Source organism: Varroa destructor, unplaced genomic scaffold (genome assembly GCF_002443255.2).
Source record: "Varroa destructor unplaced genomic scaffold, Vdes_3.0 BEIS01000002.1, whole genome shotgun sequence".
Taxonomy (NCBI): domain Eukaryota; kingdom Metazoa; phylum Arthropoda; class Arachnida; order Mesostigmata; family Varroidae; genus Varroa; species Varroa destructor.
The window spans coordinates 45,333,241-45,361,070 of NW_019211455.1; the positions used below are offsets into that span (position 1 = coordinate 45,333,241).

A 27,830-nucleotide genomic window follows, 5' to 3' on the forward strand; every position below is an offset into this window, starting at 1 on the left:
ACGGACTAAGAACACTCAGTAGAGTATGAAAGAAGAACTGCAATACAATCGTATATGACGTGTATTTCTATGACGAATACAAAGTTAGCTTTACTCCATCTTAGCAAGAACTGTGCTGGCCGCTTTTGTGAAGGTGGCAGGTGGTTAAGAATATATAATGTCAATTTGACCCCGATAAATTTCTGGAAGCTATTAGGTGCGCCAGTGCATTAAAGTTTGACGTGATAACAACAACGATGATACGCAGCTCTGACAATAACAATAATAGCGATGATAAAAACGTGATTTGAAGACTCGTCAGATGAAGGCCCCGTTTTTCTAGATGTTTTTTGTATTTTGCTGTTCAAAATGGGAGAAACTGCATGTGAAATAGTCCTGCATATATTTTTAGTCCTTAATCAGGACTGGTAACCATTGATGTAGAGCGTGACGTGTCCGCACCGTGTGAATTTAGTAAGAAATGAGGATGTTTAGAACCGACGAAATCATATGCTCGAGCGTATTTTTCAATTGTTACATTAAAAATATATAATTCTGTCTTATGTTTTTGTAAGGCCAGAGTAGTTCACACACAAACACACACACACAGTTTTCAATTCAGCGCAACGAACGTCCTGCATATAAAGATTGATTATAGGCGCAGTCTATATTGTCCACTTAACAAAACCACGCGCTTCCTGAGATATATATATATATAGATATATGCATATATATTGATAACGGGATCACTAAGATAAAATATAGCTCAAAAACATGGTAAACACGTTACCTAGATAATCAAATGCTGCGCACACATAAATGGATGTAACGTGTAACTGTTTGCTTTATATTGATCTCAACAAACACTACGTAAGCTTGAGGTTATATAGAATTTTATTGCTGTGCAAAAATTCGGCCGCGTTTTTACTGGCTCGACGTAAATTAGCTAGTCGAAGATCCAATAGCAACATTTGACTTTATAGTCGGTTAGAAAAAGCGTACATTTTCTAATTGTTTAAATCATTCGATAGAAGCTGTATAATTGTGGCAGGGTTTAGCAGTTATAGGGGGAAGTGCCGCCGGTTACGCGAGGCGATAAACATTCGATGGGTTTGGTGTTTGTGTCTGGGTGCGCATACGTGTGTATGAGTTAGTATATGTTTATTCGTGTCCTATTGTAATGTTACTGCGACTCTGTTACACGGTAAGCATTTAAGCTTCATGTACTTCAAATCGATTCACTTGTAAAACGAGCTAGAGAAGACGGTGGTGTTCGAAGCCATATATGAAGGTGTCTTGTCGTGAAGTGGCAATGGCCCCAGAGCGTACGGGTCTACAAGGAAAGTCAGCATCAGCTTCCAAAGGCTATTCTAAAGAGGAGTTACGCCTCGCAAAATAGACTTTTCCCAAAATTTTCCCACAGAAGTTTTTCCGCTAAGACCCGTTTTTCAGCACAAGGCGTTACACTTGGACGCTAGCAACAATGAACTCGCTTCCACTGCCTCGAGCAATAGCGTTTATAATGTCCTTACGACGGTGGCGCACGACGAGCGTTTCCACAAGCCGCCGCCCTCTTGGCCGCTCGTGTTACTCGCAAAGCTTCGATCTCTCTCCTTTGGCCTACTCTCTCCTCCCTTCCTTTCCTGTCTCTCAAATTTCTCTTTCTTTAGCCTTCTCTCTCCTTTTCTCAAACTCTGCCTACAGCGTGTAAGTGTACGTACAAACGAGGCGTCGTTTTCTGTTCCGCTATGGCGTTTCTCCTCCTCGGTCCTCGTCCGCCAGCCAGGTCTCCAGCTGCATATTCCTTATTGTATATTGCGCTCCAAAAGCTTGCGCCACAGCCGCGCTCCTTGCAGACTTCGGTGCTCGCTTTTCATGCGTTTAGGTGTAGCGAAGTCGACGGTGGAGACGACGACAAGCGCTCATGGAATTGCAAAACGGAGATCTCACTCGCCGCTACCACCGCTACGGTTACTAGGTGCTTACGGCTCTTGAAAATGTTCATCGCCGAATCAGTGAGTATGTTCGTTATGTGTGAAGACTAGGCGCGCTCCAAGGATTCGAAGCGATAGAGTGTTAGCCTGAAGACCCCTGCCGAGACGCCATGCAACAAGAGCCTTTTCCTTTGGCAACGATGTCCAACACCCCTGCTGATTTCCCTGGTCGTAGCCGTCGTCGTCATGGTAGAACTCCTTTTCTCTCGTAGAACGAGCTAAATCGCGATGCAGCTCCGAGTGGTTTGCGAAGTCCAGAGGCTTCGAACACAGAGATATTCCCTGGCGTTGTCCTCGTACCGTTCAGTCGCCTTGCTTGGTATGTAACTTCGAGCACAGCCAGCGCCACCGTTTCCAGAACCTCAGCTGAGGTAGGCTCCGTGCGCGTAGCGTGTGTGGTGTTCGTAGGAATTAGCTTGCGGACGCCAAGTACGGTCCCAAGGGATTGCCGCAAGAATCACGAGGATACGACAAGCTAAAGAAGTGGAAAGCGGAATGAAGGTGTGCCTGTACTAGTCAGGTATTTAGACGAAGGAACGCGTTCAAGTCTCAATTGCGTGCATTTGTGCGAAGGGCCTCCCCGCATACGAGTTCTGGAAAAGCACATGTGCGTCCTGAGTTAGAAACGAACCACCTACAGCCTTCAGCTTCTCAGACTGAAGGCTAGAGCTTCTGAACGCAGAGTCCTGGTCGACCCGAGAAATACTGGGAATTTCTAAGATTTCTACAAAGGAATAGGACGCAAGCGAACTGCAGCTCGAGCCATTGTGGAGATTTTGTTCATTTTGCATATTCACTCGTTTAAAGTATTATAACAAGAAAAAAAAAGTCAACTTCGTGACGCTAAGTGGTGATAAGACTACTTCGATAATAGGCTATACTATAACCTAACCACTTAGTATTTTAGAGGTTTGAAAGAATGGCTATTTCTATATTATTGAGAAGTTAGCGGTGAAATATTCGCTTCGGAAGAATGATTTATTGATGGTGCTTATTTCTTTATAATTTTTTGCTAGTTCGTTATATTTACTATTATCTGAATGTGTGTGTTATTGAGGGTCTTATTATATAGCTCGGAAAGCCGCGCTTCATTGAAAACAAAGCGATCTGGGTACCACTTTAATTGGTAAAGGCGTCCTCTACATGTACTCGGCATCAATGTTATTAAATAAAAACTAATACATTCAATTTTGGAGACAGACTTTCATCTCTCGTAGAAGAGACGGCAGCAGGGTATGAATCGCAGCACTAAACATAAGCAGCACCAGCAATCGTAATTTGCCTAGCATAAGTAGAAGTAAACAGCTTGGATATATGTGATTGAAGAAGTTGCGTTAAATTACAGGCTTTGTTATTGCAACAATGAGTCAGCATCGTCCTCATATGGTTTTGACGTAATACGTAAATTATGTGTAATTTCATCTTAATTATAAATCACATATCAGGACTCGGGCCCATTCATGGTTCACTGCGCAGGCCAGTAGTGCTTGTGCGGTATCTGAGATATTCGAATGAATAGTCGATTCTACATACATTCATTAATCATGATGGATAGACTCGTTTTTGTACTACTGAACAAAAGATAGTGGTGATATTGCTTGTTCTGTTATTGTCAACGGGACACCAAAAATTACCTAGCTATTGGTACTTACCCTGACTTGCACGCGTGCTCACACATGTCGATAGCGAAGTGGCAACCTGTAAAGGCGGAAACGTACAAAAATCAGTAACGCAGCTTTGAGACACGATCAGGGCCTTTTATAATATATATAATAAGATGTAGACCTTATTATTGATACTATTAATCAGAATTTGCGTTGCGACCCATTCTCTGGGCAGATAAACTTTGTCGTATGCTGATGCTTTCGCATATTGCAAACCATTAACCAAAAGTAGCAGTGTTTCTACCTTTTTCTCCAACTGTTTTAGTCAACTAGAGTTTCACGAAACTTCTCTCAGTCGTTTGCTATCGGCGCTTCCTAGTAACCTCAGCACGACGCCCTAAATCATCTTGTTGCCCTAAAATAGATTACAATAGCTGCTAGTGCAAGCCGGTCCTATAATTAGGCGACGCTTTGAAGCTTCGCTGTTAACGCAGGTGCTTGTTTCTATCATCCAAATCCTGCCGACCTAAGCAGCAGCCACTTCTATACATGCTCTGAACCTCTATATGCTATTTCTTTGTTGGCGGCTCTGGTAACGTTTAGTTGATTTTGTCAATGGTCCCAACGTTTCTTCTTCCGGGTGTCAATTCTTCAGTTAGCTTTTACCACGGCACATTGATCGGTGCCCGGTTCAAGAAGAGAGCGAGTCTGGCCGCGGAGTGCTAAAGATTGAAATCCCTTAACCACAATGGCTCATTTGCTAAACTAGTTAGTGCAGCGAAAACTTTATTGCTTTCATCTATTCGCCTGCAGGTTCTCTTTTAAACTTTGTTTGCTCAATTCCACAACTGCTTTTGAGGTCACAACTGTCGTGAGGCACGGTCCTCCTGGACTGATGACGAGTTTACTCCAAAGGAGTTTTTAAGGACGTAAACGAAGTACCATATTCAGTTAACCGTGTTGCTCGTACATACGCTCTCCTGTACGCCGACCACAGAGCTGCAATGCGTGCGAGGCAGCAGCGGCACCCCCCACGTCTGCTCACCGATGTCTTATATCGGAACACTTTCACGCCATCAGGACATGTACAGACAATCTGTTCTAGTCAACATATCTCAATGCCTAAATAGACGAGTATGTGCACATACTGCCCCATTTAAAGATAGCGCAGTTCCCTTCTTTTATAAATATCCTACAAACAGAAAGGTCGTCAGCGCTTTCTGTAATTCTTCGCGTGCAAGTCCGTCGTCTAAAGGCATTTGAATACATGTTTACTTTTTGCAAGCAATCCACAGTGAAAGCTGGCCGTTGTGCATGGGTGAGACCGTGCCAGAACCATAGCTATAGACCGCTGAAAACTATGCTATGGCTTCAGCTGCCTATCGCATAACCATAACGTCACATATGTGCAAAAAGTAAATTTACCAATAATAATGATTATGTGTATGTATATAGACACACTCATCATAAATAAAACCTACTTGAATGGAAACATATAGCTCGCATATAATATTTTTTGTAACGGTTCCTCTGTCGAAGCATTTTACTAACTTAGTGTTTCAACATAGTACAGGCTGATTGCGTTGGCGAAGCTTATATGTCGCCATATATATAAACGAATGCCAATTCTTGTAGGACGAAGGCGGATTCAGAGTTCTCAATTGAACCTGGCTTAGCCGAGCGGAGGATCAAAGCAGCAGCGTTTCCGTCTGGACGTCCGTCGTCTCCCTTGTTCGACCCAACAGATTTGCCACCATGCCACTATTTCACCACGCGCCATTTTGCACATTACCTTCCCATCATCATCTAGATAGTGCCAGTACTACTATGACTCCAGCGTCTGCCACAACTCACAGCGTAAAAGCTGACCAGGCCGTGAGCATTCTCAACTTATCAGAGCGACAAATTTTTTTCGTCCTTCACTAACAGCGTCGACTCGCGCAGCAAAAAGGCCGAGGTTGGTAACGCCGAAGCCGCTGCCTTTAAAGGCACGGCCGACTCTGTTGCCGCTGCATCCGAATCTTCATAGCCTGTTTTTGGCACCAGCTGTACAACGAAGGCGATAAATTCTCTTTCCAATCCGCGCGTGTCGCTTTAGCTCATGTCCGCACCGACTAGACAGAGATAGAACCTCCTGGATAGTTCAAAAGGGCAACCAGTTGGGTCCAATCTTCCACTGACGGGAAAACCACAAGACTCTGTTCCCAGGCTTCGAAGCTCCACAATTTCCACTTCCACAAGATATATCCGCAGAGCTGACAACAAACAACACATATCCACGGATAGTGTGCGCCGATGGTAATCACATAATATCCGACGGCTCACATAGAGCGAAACGTGCAGAAGGAAAGAGGAAGCACGAGCGAGCTGGAAAAACAAGATTCGGAACCGCTCGATGTAGAAGGCTTTTCCTACAGATCATCTTTGGGCATCGCCCACGCGAGTGCTTAATTCTTCATTAGTCAGCCGACACTAAACGGGGGGCGTCTGCCCAGTACGACATTGCTTGTGGGGAAACAACTGAACCTACTAGAATCCACCGAAGTAGCAGCCAAACATTTTTTTGCTTTGTGATATTGTGACGATTAGAGAGAATTTCCCGCAACGCTTCATCCCAGTGAGCTGCTCACAAGTGATTCGTGCGCAAGTATACATTAATTGCTATATGTTTTTAAACGATTTGGGAGAGGTGAAATAACGTTTGGGTAGAATTTTTAACAATTTTCTAGCTTACCAGGATGGCTGTCTGGTTCAGTTTCCATAACAAAATCGTGCCTAATCACCTTTTCTTGGCATCCACATAGAAATGTTCATGTTTAGAGTTTACTTCGTGTACATGCACACTGTGCTTGTCAGTAGTGAAGTCCACTGACCTGTCAGGTTACGGCAATCATCGGGCCATACCATGTCTCGGAATCCACATCTGGTGATATCGGCCATCGGATGAATTCGCCATGTTTGTCAGGCTGTCAGCATGATCTGATACTGCGTTATTAATCTTTATTCGTTAAAAGTCAATGTCGTGTTGTCCTAAGGAGGAAGAATTATGTCTCTACAGCCTATTAGCTAATGTCGTGTTCCCCTGTAACAATTTAGCGTTAAATTTACAACTGGACGAGGCGAGATCCGCTGTTCCAAGCGTCCACTAACGGATGACGCACATTTCGCTACACGCTTCCAACCTTTTGTCTGATGTTACACCTATCACTGCTGATCAATTTGTCCACAGTAAAAATCGCTTTAGATACTTCCTCTCATACTGAAACGCCATCGCATCGCCTTCGAATTTCATACCACTGAAAATGTAGGCTTAATTATAAACCTGATGACTTTTTTTAGAGGTCAGTCATCTTTATTGGGCACGATATGAATAGATATACAAGAAGCACTGGTCAATTTAAGTTGAATAATGTTAGTATGCGATAATATCCTCAATTGTCTCTCCATGTCTACATTTAACAGCAATATTCTTCCGGAAACGTGTTTACGCCTTCTCGAGAAGCAACGAAGCCAGAGTGCACACACGCTACCCCTTATTAAAACATTATCGAATATATACCGTCCTTCACAAATCACTGGCTTTAGCGCCACTTCAAGCAGCGAGTCGCGTTACGAGCAACCGTGTTTTATTAAGCCCTTGTGAACCATGAATGTCCTGCGATGACTAGCTTGTAACCACTAGATAATCACAAGTTAGTTTTTTTTTTTGTAAAATTGTACATTGCGCCGCTGGCCTAGTTCCCGTCGATACTCATTCCATATATTTCTTCATCCGAGGTGCACATATATGTGTGTGTATCATGCGTCAGAAGTACTACTCGGCTCGCGGACGGTTTTCTTTCGGCAGTACTGCCGTAAAATATTGTTAGCCCATCAGAATTAGTCGTGCTTCTAGTTTCTTTATGATCGTTATCATAGTAACAGCCTCGCTATCTAATGACTAGCCTAGAACCTGTGCTCCCTTCATAAACATTCCATACATTTCTCTCACTCGCACAAAAATTCCACCCGATTCACTTCATACATAAACAACTTTATCCTTGGCGCTTTACTTTCATCCATTCGACGTTATACCGAATATCTGCATCAACAAAGGAGCGACATATTAACATATTTTTCGCACTTGTGTGTGAATATCAGACCTTATTTAGTAAGGTTATTTGGGTATAGCAGACGGCCCACGTGTCGACGCTATGCCAAACGTATCTGTTGACAACCCCTATCTCGTCTTTATTTGTTTCTAGCTTCAGATCGACAGTGGACAAAATGTTCCACTCATAAATTTGTCTTTAATGCTCAATTACTATTGCTGTTGAGCTAATATGTTTCTTTTGGACAGAGAGAAGCCTAAATCAAGCGTCCTGTGAGACATGTGCCGGTAACAGGGTCCTGTTTGATGTTCGGTCATAATACACTTATGACAGTGTCTATGTTCTCCAATCACTACAACATTTCAACCCGAAATTCTACACCGGACAGCGAGAGAGAGATTTCGCAATTGCCACCTGATTTGCCATTGGCCAAATTTAGCCACCTCGAGCTGGCAGAATTATTGCGTTATAGAGATCTAGCTAGCGGTATGAACTACAGGCAGACACACTCCACTTCGTGTCAGTCACACGTCTTTTCTCTTCAAGTCGGCCTAGCCATCCAGTTGCGCGGTTCAAAAAGATGTAATGAAAAATACATTTGAGCGGTGTCCACTGTATCATTACGTTCTATATCCTATGTATCTCCTTCAAGTAGACAACATCTGAAGGCGGAGGAATTTAGCGGGGAAGAGACATTGAATTAAAGAGCGCGAAGCAGACGCCATCTAGCGGAATGATGGAATCTGCGCATACTGCCAGCCCATACAGTATCATCGACCGTCCCAGCATAACTGTTACATCGCTGAGTTGCTTCAGTCTGGCTCGTAGCGTGCGGGGCATAATTCGATAACCACTCTACACCCCGACCCAGTTGGAGGTTTCCCTGGCCGTTATTCGCTCAAGCTTTGTTGCTTTATTCGCTAGCAATCTCTCGCGCACAGCATGCGACGGTTAGATGAAGAACACATAGTATCAGCGGCGAATTTCGAACAGCTTCAACCCAGGTCAGCCGAGCCGACGACTACGATTAAACTTGAATAGAGTACGCTCCATGCGCATTATACAGTACAGCTTAGTTTCATCATCGGCCACGTTGACAGCACCCGGCAGTAGCAGCAACAACATCTGCGGGGTAGCATGCAAAGCTGCGGAACTCCGACAAAGCTACCGGATATGCTTACTTCACTCGGCGGGACGGACTGCTACAAATTTACGAGAAAGCCGCGACCGGCAGTGGTCTTACATCTATATACTACGAGAGCTGACAAGAGACTATCATTAATCCTTAGCGAAGCGGCCCGCTGCTGCTGCTGCCCAACGCCTGGCGCTCAGCGACCGTCCGACGAACGTCCAGCGCAATCGTACCGATGGCGGTAGTAATGGCTGTAATGCCGATGGTGCCAGCGGCTGTAGTGGTAATTGTTGAGTTATATTCCTGTTTCGTGCCATCCCGCCTGCCTCGCGTCTTCGGTCTGTCGAATGCGAAAGGAGCATCGCAAATTGCGACAAAGCATAGTGAAGGTGCTAGTTGTCAGATCTTGCCGGACGGTTCGACCGTGGGCGATGTGCTGTGCGTGCGCACGAGGGCGTCCTCTGATGTTATTACAGATGACTGTGTATGTAGGAGTGATGGATGGCGTAAAATGGCTAGCTGTATAAAGGGGTTTCGCGTTTCTATATATCCAGTACGTTGTGGGCCGGCAACAATGCTTAAAATGAATAATAATGGTAATACCGATGATTATGATGACACCAATAATAAATATCATCATCATAATTATAAAGATAACACTAACAACGGCAATAGTAGTAGTAGTAGTAGTGGTAGTAATAAAGCGTCATGGTCTTCCCGTCTTTTATGACCTGCCCACTTTTCTTCGACTGAAGCAACTTGAACATCTAGGTACACATGCCGTACTGACAAATAGGTTAAACAGATCTCTCGAAAACTGCTGCATAGAAAGGCTTGCTATTGCTTGGTCTGCTGTTTTCTTTTATGAACCACAAAAATAACACCAAAAATAACAACAGTAAGATAAAAATCGTATTTGTTTAGCCGTAGATGATATCCAGTTAATGCATCATGGAATTCGAGTTCCCTGCGCATCTAAGCCACAGGCCGAGTTATCGTACAATTTGCTGCGTAAATTGGTGACGGTGGCGGCTGCAGTATCATGAATAGCAATACATATTCCTCACGGAGTAGACGTACATATATATCTTCTTTGAAAGTAAACTAACTTGTGTAGGTCTCTTATATCCATACTATATAGGATTGTACATAGCCATGCCTCGAAGGCACACTGTGACATCTGTCGCACTTTGCGGCAGTTTCGAGCATCGGGTACGGCTTGAATACGACGCTCAGGGCGCTCGACGATTGTGTCAGACGCAAAACGGAAACGCAGCTCCTTTTCTTTTTTTTTTGGACTTGCTCATTCGTTTAGACACCGAAACGGAATAACACAAAATTGCATGACGCCCCATTTGTGCTGCTACCCCCACTGCCGCACACTAAGACCCTCCTGATGCTGGTTTTACCACAGACGGCGGAAACGGTAGTAATTCAATCAACGACAGTACTTTGCCGGTAGGCGGTTCTTCGTTCGTAGACATAGGGGGTGCGAACCTTTTTCTACCCCTCTAACCCTTGCACTCTACGGTGCCAAGGCCTAGCGGCGGCTTTGTGGTGACAGGCGCAGGGTTTGCACCGCGAGAACTCTAGCAATGCAGCGCAACGCGCAGCACTCGCTGTCTTATATTTTGTAGCTACTAGATTTTAATTTTTGCACCGCCATCGTGAGCCTTTACTCATCAATAGAATATACCATCTCCGGTACGATGGAAGAAAAGTGAAGAAACTCACGGTTTGTGTGTCTTTGTTATGCGGGACAATATGCTTGGGATTCTGGACTTCAATTATTGGTTTTGGTTTTCATTGCTGTATTGGTATATTTCCTTTAGCTTCTGCTGCTTTTTAGACGTGGTTGTTGTTATTGTTTCAGTTTATATTGTCACTATCCCCCGTGTACATCCCGTCGCGGGCGTTAGGGGCTCCGTGAGTATTCCTAAGGAACGGCGCGACAGGAAAAAATCCAAGACGGCAACTAGCATACGTGGTCCCACAGGCAGGAGCTGAAGAGAAAGCAGACCGGTAACACCCTTCGTCCGCTTGTGGATAAGAGCAAGTAATACCATTCACCACATAGCGGTCGTATCAGGATTTCTAACTTTATTGTGCAAGTCTGTCGCCATGGCTCATTTTAAAAGTTAATGAATGTTTACATTGGTAATCGCAGCTTTAAATTAGACCACCGACAAGCAAATCTTTTAGAAAGATGATTCGGACTGCTCCTAATCAGTATATAGTAGTTAACCTTTATCATATACGTTGAGTGCAATCTTATGGCGCAGTACAAAAAAAGAACACTCGAAAGAACGTTCGATGCTTGTGGCCAACATCGAACTATATCAAACGACTTCGGCATTAAGCGCTTCGTACCTATTCAAGTGTGGCGTGTTCCACACCTTCATCACAATCAGGTTTGTTTAGATAGGCGGAAGGGTGAGAACAAAATGTTATAGCCAATAGTCTCATCTTCGTGAAGTCGTGTGCCGTTGGTCGGATTGCTTTTCGTAATGCGGTCGTTGCTGAAGTTACTTTTCTACAGTGGATTTCGATAAGAAGCCAACGACACAGGAAATCGTTCTCGACTGTTCAAGTTTGCTAGAAGTTGAACGAGAATTTGAAGTCTTGAAATAAGTACGGCCCCTGAGCAAGCCTGTATGTTCTGATCATTCGTGCATATATGCACAATATTTCCGGGGTGTAACGGACTTACTCTTGCCAATGCTTTGTCTTTGCCACACTGCTCGTGTTACTCTTCATCCATATCATATATACTTCATCGTGGTTATACTCATGACGGTTCAGACCTGAGATTAGGAAATGCCCTGCGAACAAGATACGCATCGGTTTTTGGGACACTGGCCGGCTTACTATCATTGTCCCTCCGGTAGAATAGTTGCTGCTACGGTAAATAGGTAACAGCAAGGTTCTTTGACGCGTCTAAGATCGAGTGCAGAAGCGACCTTCGTCTCGGACGGACGAACCGCCCAAGAATATATTTTCACAGAGAGGTCGTTTCCTGTCGTTCTTTGCTCTTCCTTCTACGACAGCCTCTATAACCCTGACAACTGACTGGACCGTCTGTTCAACCGGCCGACTCGTACCGAGCTAGGCCCGGCCAACAGCAGCCTGTCCGCCTTAGTGGTCCGGGCATATGTCGCAGGTAAGTCTCTCGAAATAAATTGTCCTTCTATGCAAAACAGCGACGTCACCGCGAGCAAACGGAGCAAAGCAGAAGGAACGACGGCGAACGGCTCCGTCAGGCAGTAAGGTAAGATTTGCCCCTGTCCTGTGCAATGGCCCCGGCCAGAAAAAAAGTTGGACAGCGACGATGCGAAACAGCAGAAGAGGCTTCCTATGCTCCTGCTCCATGAACCCCTAACAAATGGAAGGCCGACGTTGATCCGATTTCAACGGTTAAGGAAAGGAGAAGAAGGGAAGCGCGAATGAGAAAGAATGCTTGAAGCTCGGGGTAACCGAAGCTCTAGGATTCTTACATGGGCACGAAAGCCCGTATTTCTATCGTTGCTTCTATCGCCTATGGCATAGGCTGCCGTGGACCGGCAGACCGGAGGCAAGCATAAATGGTAAGTGCCACTTTTTTCTAAGAAAGCTTCTGCGATGGACCACATGCTGACTCTCGCGATAGCAAAGAAAGGGTCATAGTCAAGAAATAGGTAAGATTCGCGACTGCATCATAAGCATAGGGAAACTTGTTGATATCAACTCCAACAATAACAACGGTGGTAGCAGTGGACTAGTCGGTACCCTTATAATAATGCGATAGCTCCGTACTGCTTTTGATCCTACTTTCGGCTTTGGACAACTTCACAATAAACTAAAAATTATGCGCATTTCTGGGAACCACCTGGCATCGCCAAACTTACATTCCCCGCGCGTATTTCGCCTCCTCTAAGAAAAACCCTAAAGAAAAAGGAGTATTATATTGATGGGTACGGAGTGGGGCAGGCGTGGGATCGGCAAAGGTTCAAGGCATGCAAAATAGCCCCCGATGCAGCAATGGGAAGGGTACTTCTAATATTTTTGAGGTCAGGATTGGCAACAATGTTAAGGGAACCGCTTGTTCTGGCGCGCGCATTAGAGTTCAGCGGTGTCAGCTTTCATCGTTCGCGAGACTGACGGCGACGGGAAGAGTGTCGTAGTGGTACTGCCATCGCTAGAGAAAGGCAGTCAGTGGTGATATGTTAAAGTCAAACGTAAAGACTGCGCTGGTATTATACGAGTAAGCTAAAGGAAGTAGGCACTGGTACGATGGAGGCAACTTTTGTCGTCGCCATCGTCGTTCTTCTAAGAGAGAGAGGAAGAGAAATTACGAGATCCTTTTTTAAGGCGGTGTTATGGGCTTCGCTTTTTCGTTTGGCTGTTTTCATGATGGCAAGCCGTCGGTCCCTACCAGCTCTTCAAGCAAAATAAATCCCAACCGGGGGAGCGCTTGGTCCTTCTATCGCCGACTGCCTGAACCCTGCTTATTTTCCCTTCAACTCGAGACTCGAGCAACGGGGACAACTTGGGTCACGATTACAACGTCGGGTTATGCCATCGTGGCTAGGTGCCGCCCGCCGGTGCCAGTTTCTGCTTGTGGAAAGCGACGGTGACAAGGAGCTGATGCGTGTGCGAGCACCGATCTCTGAGGTAGAGAAAATGGAGGCAAGCCGAAAAGCAGACGACGAGTCCCATTTTCTTGATCACGCCCTGAGGGCCTAAACGCTCTTTATGGCTATGGGTGCTCCTTTGCTTTCATTGGGTTCTGTATCGATGATGATAAGATCTTCATGAAAAAGGCACCGAGGTCGTCTGCGTTTTGTCCACAGGCTACGAAACACTAGATATGCATCTGTACAGCACACAAACGCCAGGGATATTCGCACGGAACACATTTCCTCTTCAGGCATCTTCCGTTAGTTTCCTGCTGCCGACGAAGTCGCTACCTCTGCGTACAGAAACGTCCCTTAAACGCAGCATTCTGCTATCTACCTCATACTGCCATCCTGTGCCTTGGTGCCACACAGAAGCCAAGCTTCCAATTGGGACTTCAAGCCTACTGAAGGTTGATGTTGTTTGGCATCATCATTCCTAAGGTTGGTTACCGCCCAGATGGAAAGCTACGGAACTTGCAAAATGAAAAATATACTATATAGTATAAGCAATGTGATTATGGTGGCGTGGATGACTGCGTAGTGGGTGGCGCAGCTGGAGCAGACGAAGTTTGGTTTACAAAGATGGCGACGAAAATGATCCAATAGGCTCGGATGATTCGATAAGAAAGGTGAAAAAGAGCATCAAAGTTATCCCAAAAACGGAGTGTTTATTGCGCGTACCCGTATACTTAAGCAGATGGTAATATGTGGCCATGGCAGAGCGTATCGCACACCTTAAAGGAGTACAGTATATATAAAGAGGTTAGAACAACGAGTGGCCTTAAAAGAGCGGGGATTCTAGTAGATAATTGCTAAGGGCCACGTGAGATCATCTAGGTTCAAGATCGGGGTCGATGGACACACGATTCGTTTCCTACTGGAAGAAGCCACGGTCCAAAAGCAATACGTAATGGTAGCAGAGAGCCAAAAACCCCAACGACTGTTCTAGTGATTACTTCTCTGTTCTACTGTTGATGGTTACTTTACAATCTTATTTGAGAGACATGTCCATGCACCATGCGGGCGATTAACATGGATCTATTGCGAAGATAGATTATGCGGGCATATCACCCCTACCAAGAATTATGCTTAAGCTTGTCACGCTTATAAACGAGCGAATTTACTAAAGACTGATGATTTCAAAACTGATTAAAATTTTAGCACTATGCATACAAGTCACAGCTTAAAAGTACTGCTAGGGTGTTGCCTTCTTAGTAAGGTTACTAGTACTCTCACAGACGAGCTAGCGTACTGCGAACTCTTGCTTGATTGTGATGGTGTCCCAACGCCTTGTTCTGCAAATTGCCTTTGTAGCGTGCATTCGTTGCACTAGCGTACACACGGCATCAGTACCAACTTTTTCTATATACAACATCTGCCCACCCGGGCCATGAAAAGCCCCGATACCGTGTTGCAATTGGCGGTCGTTTCAGCCGCCTTAACAGGCGGACGGGGGCAATACTGCTAGATCCACCCATGCCTCTCACGGACCCCTACACATCCACTGCGCATACCAGCACATGATAATAGGCGTATGTAATTCTAATAATAAAATGTTTGAGCAAGCCCGCCGTCACAGTGGTCGAAACGCACTCGAGCGAACTAATGAAATCTCTCCGTCTCCTATTCTTCAAACAGGCTTAATCCCATTAGGCTTCCGCGCAGATCTGTCTCCCTATTCGCTCAGTCAGTCAAGTCCCTATTCGGAAAACCAACCTACCGCGCCACGCCAGCGGCACTCATTTAGGCAACAACGTGCCAGGAGATTCAAGCTAGTTCAAGCGCAACCTCGAGAGTTCAGTTGTGATGATGGCTCCGCAGAGCCTTGTACTAGCTACTTCTGAAGGCTGAGTCAAGACCCGGCGCAGACTAAAGGTTGATCGTTCGATCGCTCAATAGTCGAGAGAACCCGTTTTGCTACGGCTGTTTTGGTTAAAGGCAAAGAAAATTTTGCCCCGCCGCTGATAGATAGATGACACGAGCGGAAAGCAGGGTTCACCCGTTTGTCGGGCCGGTGAATAAATACCTGCCCGTTCGTCGCCTCCCCCTGCTTAGTGCAGAGCCACCGAATCACTATCTTCGGCCCTATAGCGACTCGTTGCGGCTCACATTGGTCGAGATCGTATTGCTGTTTCATAGAGAAAACGGAAGGATGGCGGTTTGGGGTTGCTGGAAGCTGAGAAGGGACAAAAAGTCGGCGACGAAGAGTTACAGAGTTCTTTCCTTTCTCTCTTAGCTCGTGCAGAGTGAGAAGGAAGGTAAAAGAGCGAAGCTGCTATTGAAAATGGCACGTGCACTATATTACTACACTGCTGCGGCCGCTGGCACTGCTTTAGGACCGTTGCTACGGCGCAGGCAGCAAAGGCGCCGGTAGGTTGCGAGTGCTTGTTATGGTCCCTAAGATGATGCTCTGCTTCTAAATTTGGCTCTCCCCTCGCTCGCTGTCTTTATTTTTTCTTCCCGTGCTCTTATATATATATATATATATATATATACAGTGTGTGCATACCCACTAGGATCTATCTTGTGCTTGCGTGTATATAGCATGGAAGCAGACTTTCCATACCCGTTGTTTTGTTACTTTTTCGTTTGCTTGCCTTTACATCTTTCACCATTGCTCCAATTATGCACAGATGCCACAAAGCAAGAACCTCTACAAGGAAGAGAATTAGCAAAGGTTATGGGGGTAAGGCATAAAAGTAAGGTGTGGGGCTGCCACAAGGGATGTGATTTTGATCATTCATCTAACACAAGCCGTCATCTCTCGGAATCTCCGTCACCTAACACGGTGTAGCTGTTCTTGCCAAACAGGACCATTATGCCTGTTCCATTGCTTTTCCCGTTAAGCAAATATACAGGAAGAGAGCTGCTATTATCCCGGCAACCGGACCCTTAAGTGGTCGTTCATGCAGCGGGAGGCAGCTAGCAAATCAGGCCAACGAAAAGCTTGAAAATTGATACACGCAATCATCAAACACCGTTCCAACATCCTGCATCTTATAGCAGTCTCTATACACGCGTCTTCCACCTGGGGAGGGGGAGTCCTGATGAAGTCGTTCGTTGGTTGCCCGGTCGATCAAAAGGAGTCGTCTGTGGTACATTTAGCTTCCCTTGTACCTTTCCAAATTAGCATTCGTCACTGACTGTACAGATGACACTAAAACCCATATGGTGCAGCATACCCAAAGAGGATTGGTGCCATTCAGATTAGCTACACAGATTAGTAGTACTAGTGGCTTAGAGCGAATCCACAAAGGATAACTGTCGAACCGAAGGTGGCTGACGAAGGACGAGGGGCTGGGCAGGGTGTGTATGACAAACTTGCTGGATGACCAAATAGTCGATCGTACTGTACAAAGCGAACCATACCAAATTCATAATATAATTGAACCAAGTTGACTAGATATTTCTCTCCCACGGTAACTAATAATTTCTCATGAACTTCTAGGCTTTCGAGTACGTCGCCTAATCGCTAACAGCCTCCACTAGAGACTTGCACAGCTCACTATGTTGAGACTATGTCACGCCAAGGATATATCAGGAGAGTTTCGGAAGGTAAAAGTTGCTAAGCCTATCGCACGGTGGAGATGGAAGTTACGAACCGGATCACCTCGCTTGATAAGTTCTTTTAAAATATGAAGATACATGGTGTACATAATAGGCAATTAACTACATATTACTGTAGGAGACGTCTGCTGTACATAAAGTATACGGTTTGTTTTTGCGAACCTTAATGAGGTAAGGGAGTCTATCTGAATGTGTCACAAGGAGACCGATACACGAGCTGGCTCGAGATGGCTTAAAAAGCATGAACTGAAAAATGCCATTTGTCCTTCCCAAGCTTAGTCAGAACGGTGTTGCTGCTGGTGATGTTACGTGCTTACCATAATATGTAGTTGCGATGCATGTTTCTAACATCGAGGAAAATATCAGTTGGGACCTGCTAGTAGAAAGAAGTTTCGTTTTTCTCATTAAAATCCTACCAAAAAGGCCAGGATAATGATTAGTGGGCGTGATGTGGAAGCATACGATACAATCGGCGAAAGAGCTAATAGCATCGTCCTAATATATTATTGTATATATATCATATACATTTCCCGTTGATTATAAGTGCACGATTTTTTTTGTATGATTATGGCCGTAATGTTCAAAGGGAACGGGTTACGATTCCAGCTAGACGTTTTACCCGTGGATAGCTTTTTAAACAATACAAAGATACTTGATCGAGTTGATTGTCAATGTATGCCCGGGAACCATGTGCACTTCATAAAATAATAACAGTAATAACAGTGATACACTTTAGTGACAGGTTTGCAAGTAAAAATAGAAAAGCGACATCAATGGATAGCAAAGTATGCGCACGTATGTGTGGGTTACTTTTGATGTCTTTATTCTGGGTCGATTATTCCCGTTTTAACTAAGCAAGATAAATTTGCATACTATATATACATATATATAGTGTGCAACCTGATTTACATTAGTTATTATTTATCATTTGGAATAGCAATGCAATTTTTCCACGAGCAATCTAAAATAAGGATCGTGAGTAGGTCTGTAGTGATAGGGGTCATTTTGCTCTGTCTGGATGAAAGACTACGCAATTAAAGTTGTATATGTACTTAGTAGTTCAACAATATTTACAACAGCATATGTACACATATCGTACATGACACAGCCCGTACATTTTCTATGTGAATACGAAAGTATATGAGAATTGATCACACATAAATGAGACAATATACTGATAATATATCACAAGTTTCCGAAAATTGAATCAAAGAAATATACAAACATATACGGAGTACTGAACACAAACTCCTCGACCGCAGTCCGCCATAGGCAGGGGGAGTCGTTGAAGCAATGGCAGCAGAAGTCAGCGTGTCGCCGCATAATCAGTACGGTGGACGCATTTGAGGTGAGGAGATATTGGCGTCATTTTGTATAAAACGGCAGTCGACCAAAGCTAAGGTGATTGTACATTATGATGCAGCCAATAATGAAAGACCCGGTAACAGATTAGGTACCGTACCTTACTTTCGACCTGCACGCGTTGCCTTGACGATATGACGTCAGGAAGCCATAGACGGATCTCGCAAATGTTCATATTACGAACTATGGCAAAGCAGCTATTTGCACTGGGCTCTTGACGCTCGTTCAGAATCCGAGAAAAGCTATTCGAAAAACTTAACAGTAAGTTAACTGAACGCGCGCGCACCAAACTGCCGACTGTATGCCCGACTCTTCTGGCACGGCTTAATGCAATTGGGTAATGAAGGATTGCCCCCTAAGCTATGCCAAATCGAACCTACGAAACGGGGGCTCTGCATTGGTTTCTGTGCAGGGACCCACTCTAGTTTCCTTTTTCACTCTATTCTTGACTCGTCCTGTCCTCGTCTCTATATATATATATATATGCGCAATCCAACTGCATATATATGTGCGGGGCTATATATCCGGTTGGGTTGAGACCTTCCAAAGCTCTTTTTTGGGGTTGCCACCATCGTCTGCGAGCGACTGAAGCTTTGTTCTTGACAGAATCACTATACAAAATTTTCAACTGTCCCATGTTTCCGTAGCGATAATTCACCCACCACCACCAGCATCGCCATGGCCGGTTGGAAGCTCAAATGCGCTGGACATTTTTAGTCGCATGCGATGCTTCGTTTCTTTATTTGCTTATTGCCGAACTCATTCACTTGGTTGATCTAATCGGTCAGTAGAGACTGAATTCTGCGCACTGTAGGCGCCTGGAGGACCCTCAGCTACGCTCATTCCAATGGTTGGCGTGCCAGTGAGATAAGCTATGCTATAAGCCTAGGTCCACAGCGTCCGGTTTGAACCTTGGAGAAAAGGTCCGTCGAAACGCAGTTAAGGTTTTTTTGTTCGATCACGATGAACGACCTAAAGAAAAACAAGGCACAAGTGGGTTAGAAAGCAAAGCGACTTATATTGGGTTATATTGGGGCAAACGACGGATATTGGGTTCGCATTCATTAATTAAATCCCTGAGTGTTTTAGAAAGACAGTAAACTCTCCGTTCTTTTTTCCAAGCTTAGGTTTCTACAAGCAGTACTATCAACTTTTCTCAAGTACTGAAAGAATAAGTTGATATGATACACGAAGTGTGCACCAGTGATCAACTTTTTCGCAAATGGATGCGTCGCCGAGCTGTACGCAAGTTACTGGATGGACGCCAATGCTTTTCTATTTGAATCATTGATACTCACTGCGTGACTTATAAGAGGAAGTTGACTGCACAATCATCCTAGAGCTAATCATGCGTTTGACCTCGAAAATTTGACGGAACGTGGCGCTGAAATCTGCACAAAATCAACTTACTATAGGCAGATCAGCTTTTCGAATTCTATGGTAGTCTTCGTAAGTACGCACGCCTGTCAACAATGAGCCCATACTAGAGAAGCGTGCCGTGCTTATAGAAACGTCTCCAATGCAATGGCATGGGAACTGGAACTTAGTTCCGAAGTAAACAGCTGATATTAACAATGCTATTATAACGTTAGCTATCATCGGCTGGTAAACTTGTACTAAAACAGTGCTTTTTTTCGCCCTTCCATACGAATCCCGACCGCTGGCAAGCTGCTGACTATCGACTTAGCGAGGAAAACCTCACAACGACAGTAGCCCAGGATGTATGAGCGTTATTATCGAAAGGCAGAACCATTTATGAATCCAAAATTGATTCATTATGTTGCTACTGCTGCATAAATTTTTCCTTTATTCATACTGACTTACTAGGAAACGGCGTAACAACATACAACTGCGTATTATTGCCAAAATTGCACACGTGACTGCAACCATTGATTTTTTTCAGTTATCTCTTCTAAGTTTTTGTGGTACATTTATAGCGTGACTATTATCAGATGATTCAGAAGCGTGAAGAGAGAGTACGCTGGTCATTGTTATGCTAGAAAGCTGACATAACTAGGTTATTCAATACATATTACATATATAGCATATATATTGGGTTAAAAAGATATAAGATTTTTATTTACTAAGAAAAGCAAATCCTACCACTATTAAACTAAATAGAAAACAAAAAAAAATATTCACTATTATCAAACAGGAATTCTTTCACCTATCTTGTGTTATTATGGCCGAATAAACTGTTATTGGACAATAATGGTGGACAGGCACTCGGAAATGGACTGCTGATAATGAATGCCACAGAAATAGTTGATATATGGTTTTTTTAGGCCGTAAGAAAACATCTAGTGTGTTTTTCTTATCATGTAGGACTAAAATTCACTAGGACTTGTTTTATTTCCTAATTGTACTATTACTTACTTGTGAGCGTGAGACACCTGGAATTTTTGCTGAGATCTCGTTTGACCTGCTTGTCTATGTCCTCTTGTAAGTAACTATCTAACGTTTGTCGGCTGTATTTCCATGACACTAAAATAACGAAAAATAGACAAAGGCCCAAATTCATTTTATCTAACAGGTTAGTTTTCCCTTTGATACCGTTTTTTAGTTCGCAGTTAATCACGTCTCGCACTAACTTTTATGATGATTAATTCTCCCGCTGTACTGACGTTTATTGACTAATTTCATGGTTTTTGCAGGTCAAACACGTCGGATCACTGTAGGGTTAATTGCGTTAGAAACTGAAGGCATGCCCCTCTGTTCTGCTCGTGTAGACATTTCATAGAGAAGGCCTCTGTCCTGTTTACATACTACGACTGGATCTATTTTTAGTACATTTTAATTATAACAGAATGGAATTACTTTATGGCCACCACCGGATATATAACAGTCGAAACAGATAGTGTAATGGGTGCCGGTCTAGAGTATGCTAACATGAACGATATCTTAGCATTGCCGTCACGTGTATATAATGATAGAAAAACTGGGTATGTTAGAAGTTCCTTATTCATCAGTGTTTTACTTGTAGGGATAGGAGATAACGGAATAACAATCAGCCTTCGAGCGGGAAACTAAGTGGATCACAATAGCTATTAATATTTTAAAGAGTAGGTATGGCTTTATACATGTAGGATATTTCGCGGCTAAAAAGTGTCACATGTTTTTTATATATATCAGTCTGAACTAATATAGTGTTTTGCACTTTAGTTACAGACTTTATAACAGCATAAAACACTTGTTTTTAGACTGCTTATTAAGCGATGATCTCTCCGAAACATACGCTGCGAAATAACAAAATAACATTATATACGAAATATACGGTAGTAGATTCCAACGAAATATTCGATGGGTGCATAGAATACTGTTTGTTTACGTACATTGTATGCTGACACATAATTTTTCATGATACAGTATGTTGTTCAAAACATTTATACTCACTGTTTATCTAAGTATTAAGTCATAGTCACTTTTGCTTGCGTACGATAAGTTATCATTAGCGTATCGTCTAGTTTTCGTTCTTCAACTTTTTAAGGGAAATTTTCCTATATATTTCCATCTCCCGACCAATCAACTAACATGTTTTCAGCATCTACATATCTAAAAAAAAAACAGAAGATACGTCCCTCAACGTTTTTCTTCCGTCTTTCAACCTCTTTACACTCAATTCGGTGTGCTGCAGGCACTATCCCGTGCACCGGCCTGTCACTAGACCGTGCTTTTCCCAATTTTCTGAAATAGTAAATATCAGACTGAAACTAGCAGCACCATGGACCTTAGTTATTCTGCTACATCCGCGGAAATCCTGCCGGTGGTTGCTTGTCTCCGTAGTTCTCTCAGTTCCCCCTTTTCCATCTCAAGGGGGCTTGTTTGCTCGAACGCTTTCCCCGCTCGCGATTCTGCCAGTGAACATTTCTAAGTGTCGCATTCCCACGTCTTGATGCGTACTAGTATCTTTCACTGTTTCATCCTTACAGGACTGCGGCTTCATCCTTTTAAGCGACGCTTTCTAAAACTCTAGCTAGCGACTGGAATCCTCGAGACTAAGGCAACGCTGGATATGCTAGAGTGCAGCCTCTGGGTAAAACGGCAGGAAAGCATCAACGACAGATGTAAAGAGGCAGCCGCCGGCAGAAAAGCAAGTAGTTGAAGAAACGAACCTTTCCGAAGAGCCTGAAAGCTTCTCGGAAGCTAGCCCAAAACGATGTAAAGACTCCGGCGCAGTCGACATCCAAGGTTCGAACCACATGCGTTTCAGTTTCTCGTTCCTCTCTCCTTTTCTAGAGAAAACGCTGTCGTCAAAGCGACGGGTATCAGTAGTCGCTATGAAGGCCGTATTACCACTACGGGCGGAACGGCTCGAAGTATTCCCGGTCCGAAGTTCGTATATCGTAACTTTGGCGTCCGCATCGCCAGCGGTGGAAACGGCAGTGGCAGCATGGAAAAGAGAGCGCATCTCTATCTTCTCCAATTTTTCAGATGAACGGGTCCCAGTAGCTGGCTAAGGGATGTCTCCCCCTTTCGCTCTGCTCGCTCGACGTGCCGCCAGTTGTCCAACCCAACGGTCTGTTTCCTGAGGACTTGAACCCTCCAAACGTTCGAGTCTGTCTTGACCCTGAAACCTTCCCTATCCACGACTTGCGTCGTGTCTCTGGAATGAAAGCTACCGTCCGTTCGGCCTAGAGCCTCGCTGCTCGCTGTTTTACGATGCGTCCCGAGCAAGCATATCCGCACAGCTGAAATCAGTATGCTACGACTCTAAGCGAGAGTCCCGTAACGGCAAGTGTAGCCATTACTGGAAAACTGGCGTTACGATATCAAAACCAAAATCATATTTGGCATTCTTGGAGTCTCATTTATGGTACTAACTGTGTCAAGTATTCTAAAATTTCTGTTTATACCTTGGCTAGTCTTTAATGCTATATGCTCGTTTGGAACGTAGGTGATTCTGCTTTTTCGAGCTTGCAAAATAGCCAGCTCTCTCGAATCCTGACAACAAATTATTTATATTCTATTTGCCCATACCCTTTACGACCTTCTCTTATCCTTCAATGAATTAATTTTTATCCTAGAAATTCCCCCAGGTCTGGTGTTGACTCGACAAGTCAGGTTTTAGGACACCCCTGAGTGGCAGATGTACAATTATCAATTTAATTTGCTAGTGATTAGAAAAAAACAATAACCGGAGCGAAATCTGGTTCACATGGTGATTGCAAAAACCTTTCAATCAAGCCAATGCAAGGCAGCTTTTACGATCTTAACCGTGTATGGCCTGACATTGTTGTTTAGAAAGATGACTCGTCTATCGAACTATTTCTATAGGATAGCCTCATTTGTTCAGCGCACCATATACAGTGCACTCCTGTCGACTGACTTGTTTTTCTTAAACATTTCCCAGTGTATCGGACTTTTCCAGTCCCACCAAACACGAATAATCTCCTTTTTAAGATGAAAATATAGCTTGTATGTGAGTCTGAGCGTACCTCACGGAGCTACCTATTCCTCTCTCCGCTATATATCGATGCGGAGATCCCGCGTTTGGCTACCGGAGGCAATTTTATGTAGAAAGCAGTCATTATCGCTATCTGTTGTTTGGTGCCGGTCGAGATGTTGAAAGGCAATGAGAAGCCATGTTTTTTTGTGCTGATCACTTATTTCCTAAAAGAGCCAAACACCTAACTTGTTAATAAACCTCATAGATTTAACGTACACTGTTAACATTTATATGACCGCAGTTGACCTTTCTGCTACCCACAAACTGTTTACCGGCCGTCCTCCTTCAAAACAGCCATTTATCGGTCCTCATCGACTTCAGAGCCGTTCGGGGCCATGAATTTCCTGCAGTTCCAAGGTGCTATTCCTAAACGTCGCAAATCATTCTGCTCAATCCACACAAGAATTCTAATCAATCCTCTCGGTTATGGAGTTCTTGCTGTATACAATACGAATCTTCTGGGCTGCATCAACAGCTGTTTGACTTCAGTAAAAGGAGAAACAGAGTAGATTTTTTTAAGTACACATCTTTCCCTTGGAAGCTCTTTGAAGCCTGAACTCGACATAAAATTCCCTTCACAGTATAATGAAGTTATAACAGGCAGAGAAAGGGAGTGCATTTTCAAAGTAAACAAACAGTAAAGATATTAAATTAAAAAAAAAGATCAAAAATGAACCGAATGTATTTGAGTTCCAACCTAGTAGTTACCTACATTCTCCGCTTTTTCAACAATCACTTAGCGTTTTAAGGTCGCAGACTGCCTTGTAATCGGCGATCATTTTAACGGTTCTGTACGATGACCTGTTCAACTAGCTGACAGTGATGTAGATTTATCTTTGCCTCTAGATCCATATTATCATTTTACGCGTAAGATTTACGCGTGCCGAGTATAACGATCGTAAACTAGACCACAAGCATTCAACTAACTTCTTCCTTAAATCGAATTTCCTAAACATTTTGTACATTTGCTAAATCGCCTTTGCGAAGCGAAGTGAAAATGGGGCTTTTTTTTCGTCTGAACCATTGATTCGTTCGTAGCTCCCAGCGCCGGCCTTAGCAGCTTAATTGGCACTCGCTGAGGGATACAGCCATCGAATCCTGGAAAGTCTCACTAAAAAAAAAGCTATAAACAGCGTGCCACTTATACGCGGAGTTACTATACTACTACTATACGCCGTGTTTGTCGCAGCACCGGGCTGGAATCGCCCTGCAAGTCCACGTTACTGACAACAGCGACGACACCGAGCACCCGTACTTCCACAATAAGTGTACTCTAGAAAACGGCGCGCACGACGAATAATTCGGGGAATGTGGAGAAAAACCTATGACAATCCAAAGGGGACAGTGGTGGTGGGCGGGGGTCATCTTTCTCAAGTTTTTATCTAGCCGTCTCGACGACTTTTGTTTTATTATGTCTGGTCGCTAGTCCTGGCACTAATGCTTAGGAGAAAAGACGACAACTGATTCCTCTTCTCGTTTATGCACAGCCAGAAGTAGCCTAAAGGTCCATTCTATTTGGCCTGCCATTTAAAGTTCTCTGAAAGGTTTATACATCCCGGCTTCTATCTAATTCTCTGTACCCACACGAGTGCTGAAAACGAAAACGGAAGCGCCGCTAAGTTAACAGTCTAAGCGTACCCTGGCATCAAATAACGCGGTTCTATCTTTTATCGATGTACCACCTACGATGTGCTTATAAATTGACTTTTCGCTTGAACGGGCAGTTGGGCAGGGTGGAGAAATGTGTATTGTATGTGCTATATGAATATATATATATCCTTGTTTCGGGTGATGACCCTGTGTATAACGGCAAGGAAAATAAAACCTTTTCTATTTAGTTACTACCATATCCACTTGACTGGGACATACGATAGCGATAAACTCGACGTAGCATAACGAGTCCGCTATTTACCAGAAGGAGTTGCGTTGTGTTTGAGATGGCAAGGCCAACTGATTCTACAAACTTTTTGTTTCCTTCAAGTCTTTATTTCTAAAAAGCACAATTTATTTCAGTGCTCTTAGACTGAACAAGTATTGCGTCTACAGCCTCGTCACTTCGTACTTCGGATCGCTATGGGAAGAACCTTTCTGAATTACCAGATGACCCAGGTCTTTGTATTTTGTATGTTTGTGTATAACGAGGACCCTTTTGCGTCCACTCTTAGTTATCTTCATCCAGAATAAGGGACACTGGTAAGTGGTAACGACTCAACCTACAATAGAATTCAATGGACCAGTCGTCGTGTGCGCACAACTAATAGATATTACACTTGCGTGGCGGAGAAGCATCAGTTGTCCGGCAAGCGTGGTGGGTTGAATCCTATAAGCTGCCCCGCTTCTCTTTCCCCAATGCTCGAGAGCTTTTCCCTGCGGCTCACTTGATACTGTCAGACCGCCGTAGACATGTTATATTCGCTCAGTTTGTTCGTTTGTATGTGCGTCTTTGTTTGTACATATATTTCCGTCTGCCTTCGTAGTCGATGCCTGGGTGTTCCTGTCACGTTTCCTCATCAATAGATAGATAAGGAAAGCATCCTGGAGCAGTAGCGAACCCTTATCCCAGTACTTGCAGGGACGCACCTTGACGGGTGCTGACTACCTTAGGAGACTCAAAAAGACGTTTCCAATAGTGGACAACGTACGAACTGAGGCTACCGCCTTCGTTTACCTCCGCTGAAGCAAAATAGACTGGAGCAGCTTTCATAACAGCCGCATCGGCAGCCATGACCAGAGTCCTACCTAAAAGTTCAGGAACTGGGGCAGGACTGCCTAAACGCTTTCTCCCTTTCTGGAAAGGATAGCAGCCGCATCGAGACACGAAGAGCCTGTCGACGTCCGTGCCTTACCACTACGTGCTGCTGCACTCAGGATGTGTTCAGGAAGATCTCAAACGAAACGCATCTCTTCCATACTTGGCGCAGAGCACTAAAAAGGACTATATGAAACGAAAGAACCAAAAAAAACTTGCGTGGACTGAGGGACTCGAAAAACGCTCGTTTTCCTTTGCCCGGCTCGGCATCTCCCCGCCCTGTCTGCTTGCCCTTAGTTCTTTTTCCTCCGCTCATACTGGGGCAGCCGACAAACTGCTGATCTTTACCCCTACCTCTATCTTTGGCAGAGATCGCTAAGCCCGTTGCACTGTAGCGCGAATTTTGCTGGTGTGCTCCGCTGGGCTGGAACGAGTATCGGATGTACACAGCAGACTTGACCCCCTCAGGGCTTGGAGAAAACTTGCTGCCAATAGGGATCGTATAAGGTAGGGTCTGCAGCGGAAACGGGGAAGTCGTCAGCCGCCGTTGTCTGCCCTCATCACTGCACCAACTACTGTTCACCATAGGGGTTGCGTGTCTCGGCGGATGTGTGCGTAAGAGGGGTGGAAAGAGAAAAGTACGTCTGACTGCTTAGAAAAACAGAGGTTACCGGCAACCCAAGCCAACCAGTGGTACCGGCTCAATTCCACAACTGTGTAGTGTAAAGGGTCCACAACAACGACAAAAGCAGTAGCAGCACACGGTGAAAGTATAAAGAAAAAAAAATGCTTTCTACCTTTTCCTTTAGCCACTTCTCACAGCCCAGCCCAATGTTGCGCTTTCGTATCCCATTTTTCTCTCGCCGCCTCTTCGTGCAATAAAACACAAATCTCGGTTGGTTCAAAGTCTGCTTTGCTGCTCGATGCCGGTGGTTGAATGCAAATGGACGCATTGGTATCGTGGAAGTTGCCGCTTGCAGGCCGAATGGCCAGGTTTCCTGTCGAATGTTAGAGACTGTCGGTAAAAAGCTAGCTCCAGTCCTGAAGAGAAGAGCAAAAATTATAGTTTCTGAAAAAAGAAGCTTGAAAAGGATACAGCAGGGATTTGACAAAGGGCGGCGGAGACAAAAGGTTGACGAGCAAGATCGGGCAATTCGAAAATCGATGCCCACCTGCCCAAGATGCGTCTGCAACAAAAAGTTACAGCAACAACAGCAGCAGCAACAGCGGGACAGAGACTAACGGCAAACT

The 27,830-nt window shown here is 44.3% G+C and overlaps 1 protein-coding gene and 1 long non-coding RNA gene across 3 annotated transcripts in view; one reads left to right on the forward strand and one right to left on the reverse strand.

Annotated features, from left to right (window-relative positions):
* Positions 1 to 20,933, reverse strand: LOC147757874 (uncharacterized). The gene is made up of 3 exons (XM_086979998.1): positions 20,761 to 20,933; positions 3,626 to 3,671; positions 1 to 2,566 (listed from the first exon to the last, which is right to left on the reverse strand). Exons 1-3 carry the CDS (start codon positions 20,903 to 20,905, stop codon positions 2,449 to 2,451), a joined length of 309 nt encoding a protein of 102 aa, XP_086836124.1. The 5' UTR covers positions 20,906 to 20,933; the 3' UTR covers positions 1 to 2,448.
* The window catches only part of LOC111245396 (uncharacterized), a 12,003-nt gene continuing 5,018 nt past the window's right edge, over positions 20,846 to 27,830 (forward strand). Inside the window, exon 1 of one of the 2 annotated variants that reach the window (XR_015321006.1) lies at positions 20,846 to 20,917. This is a non-coding gene — a long non-coding RNA (uncharacterized LOC111245396). Of the gene's footprint in view, positions 20,918 to 22,433; positions 22,573 to 27,830 lie in introns of those variants that run through there. The other variant, XR_002671310.2, reaches the window with a different exon arrangement.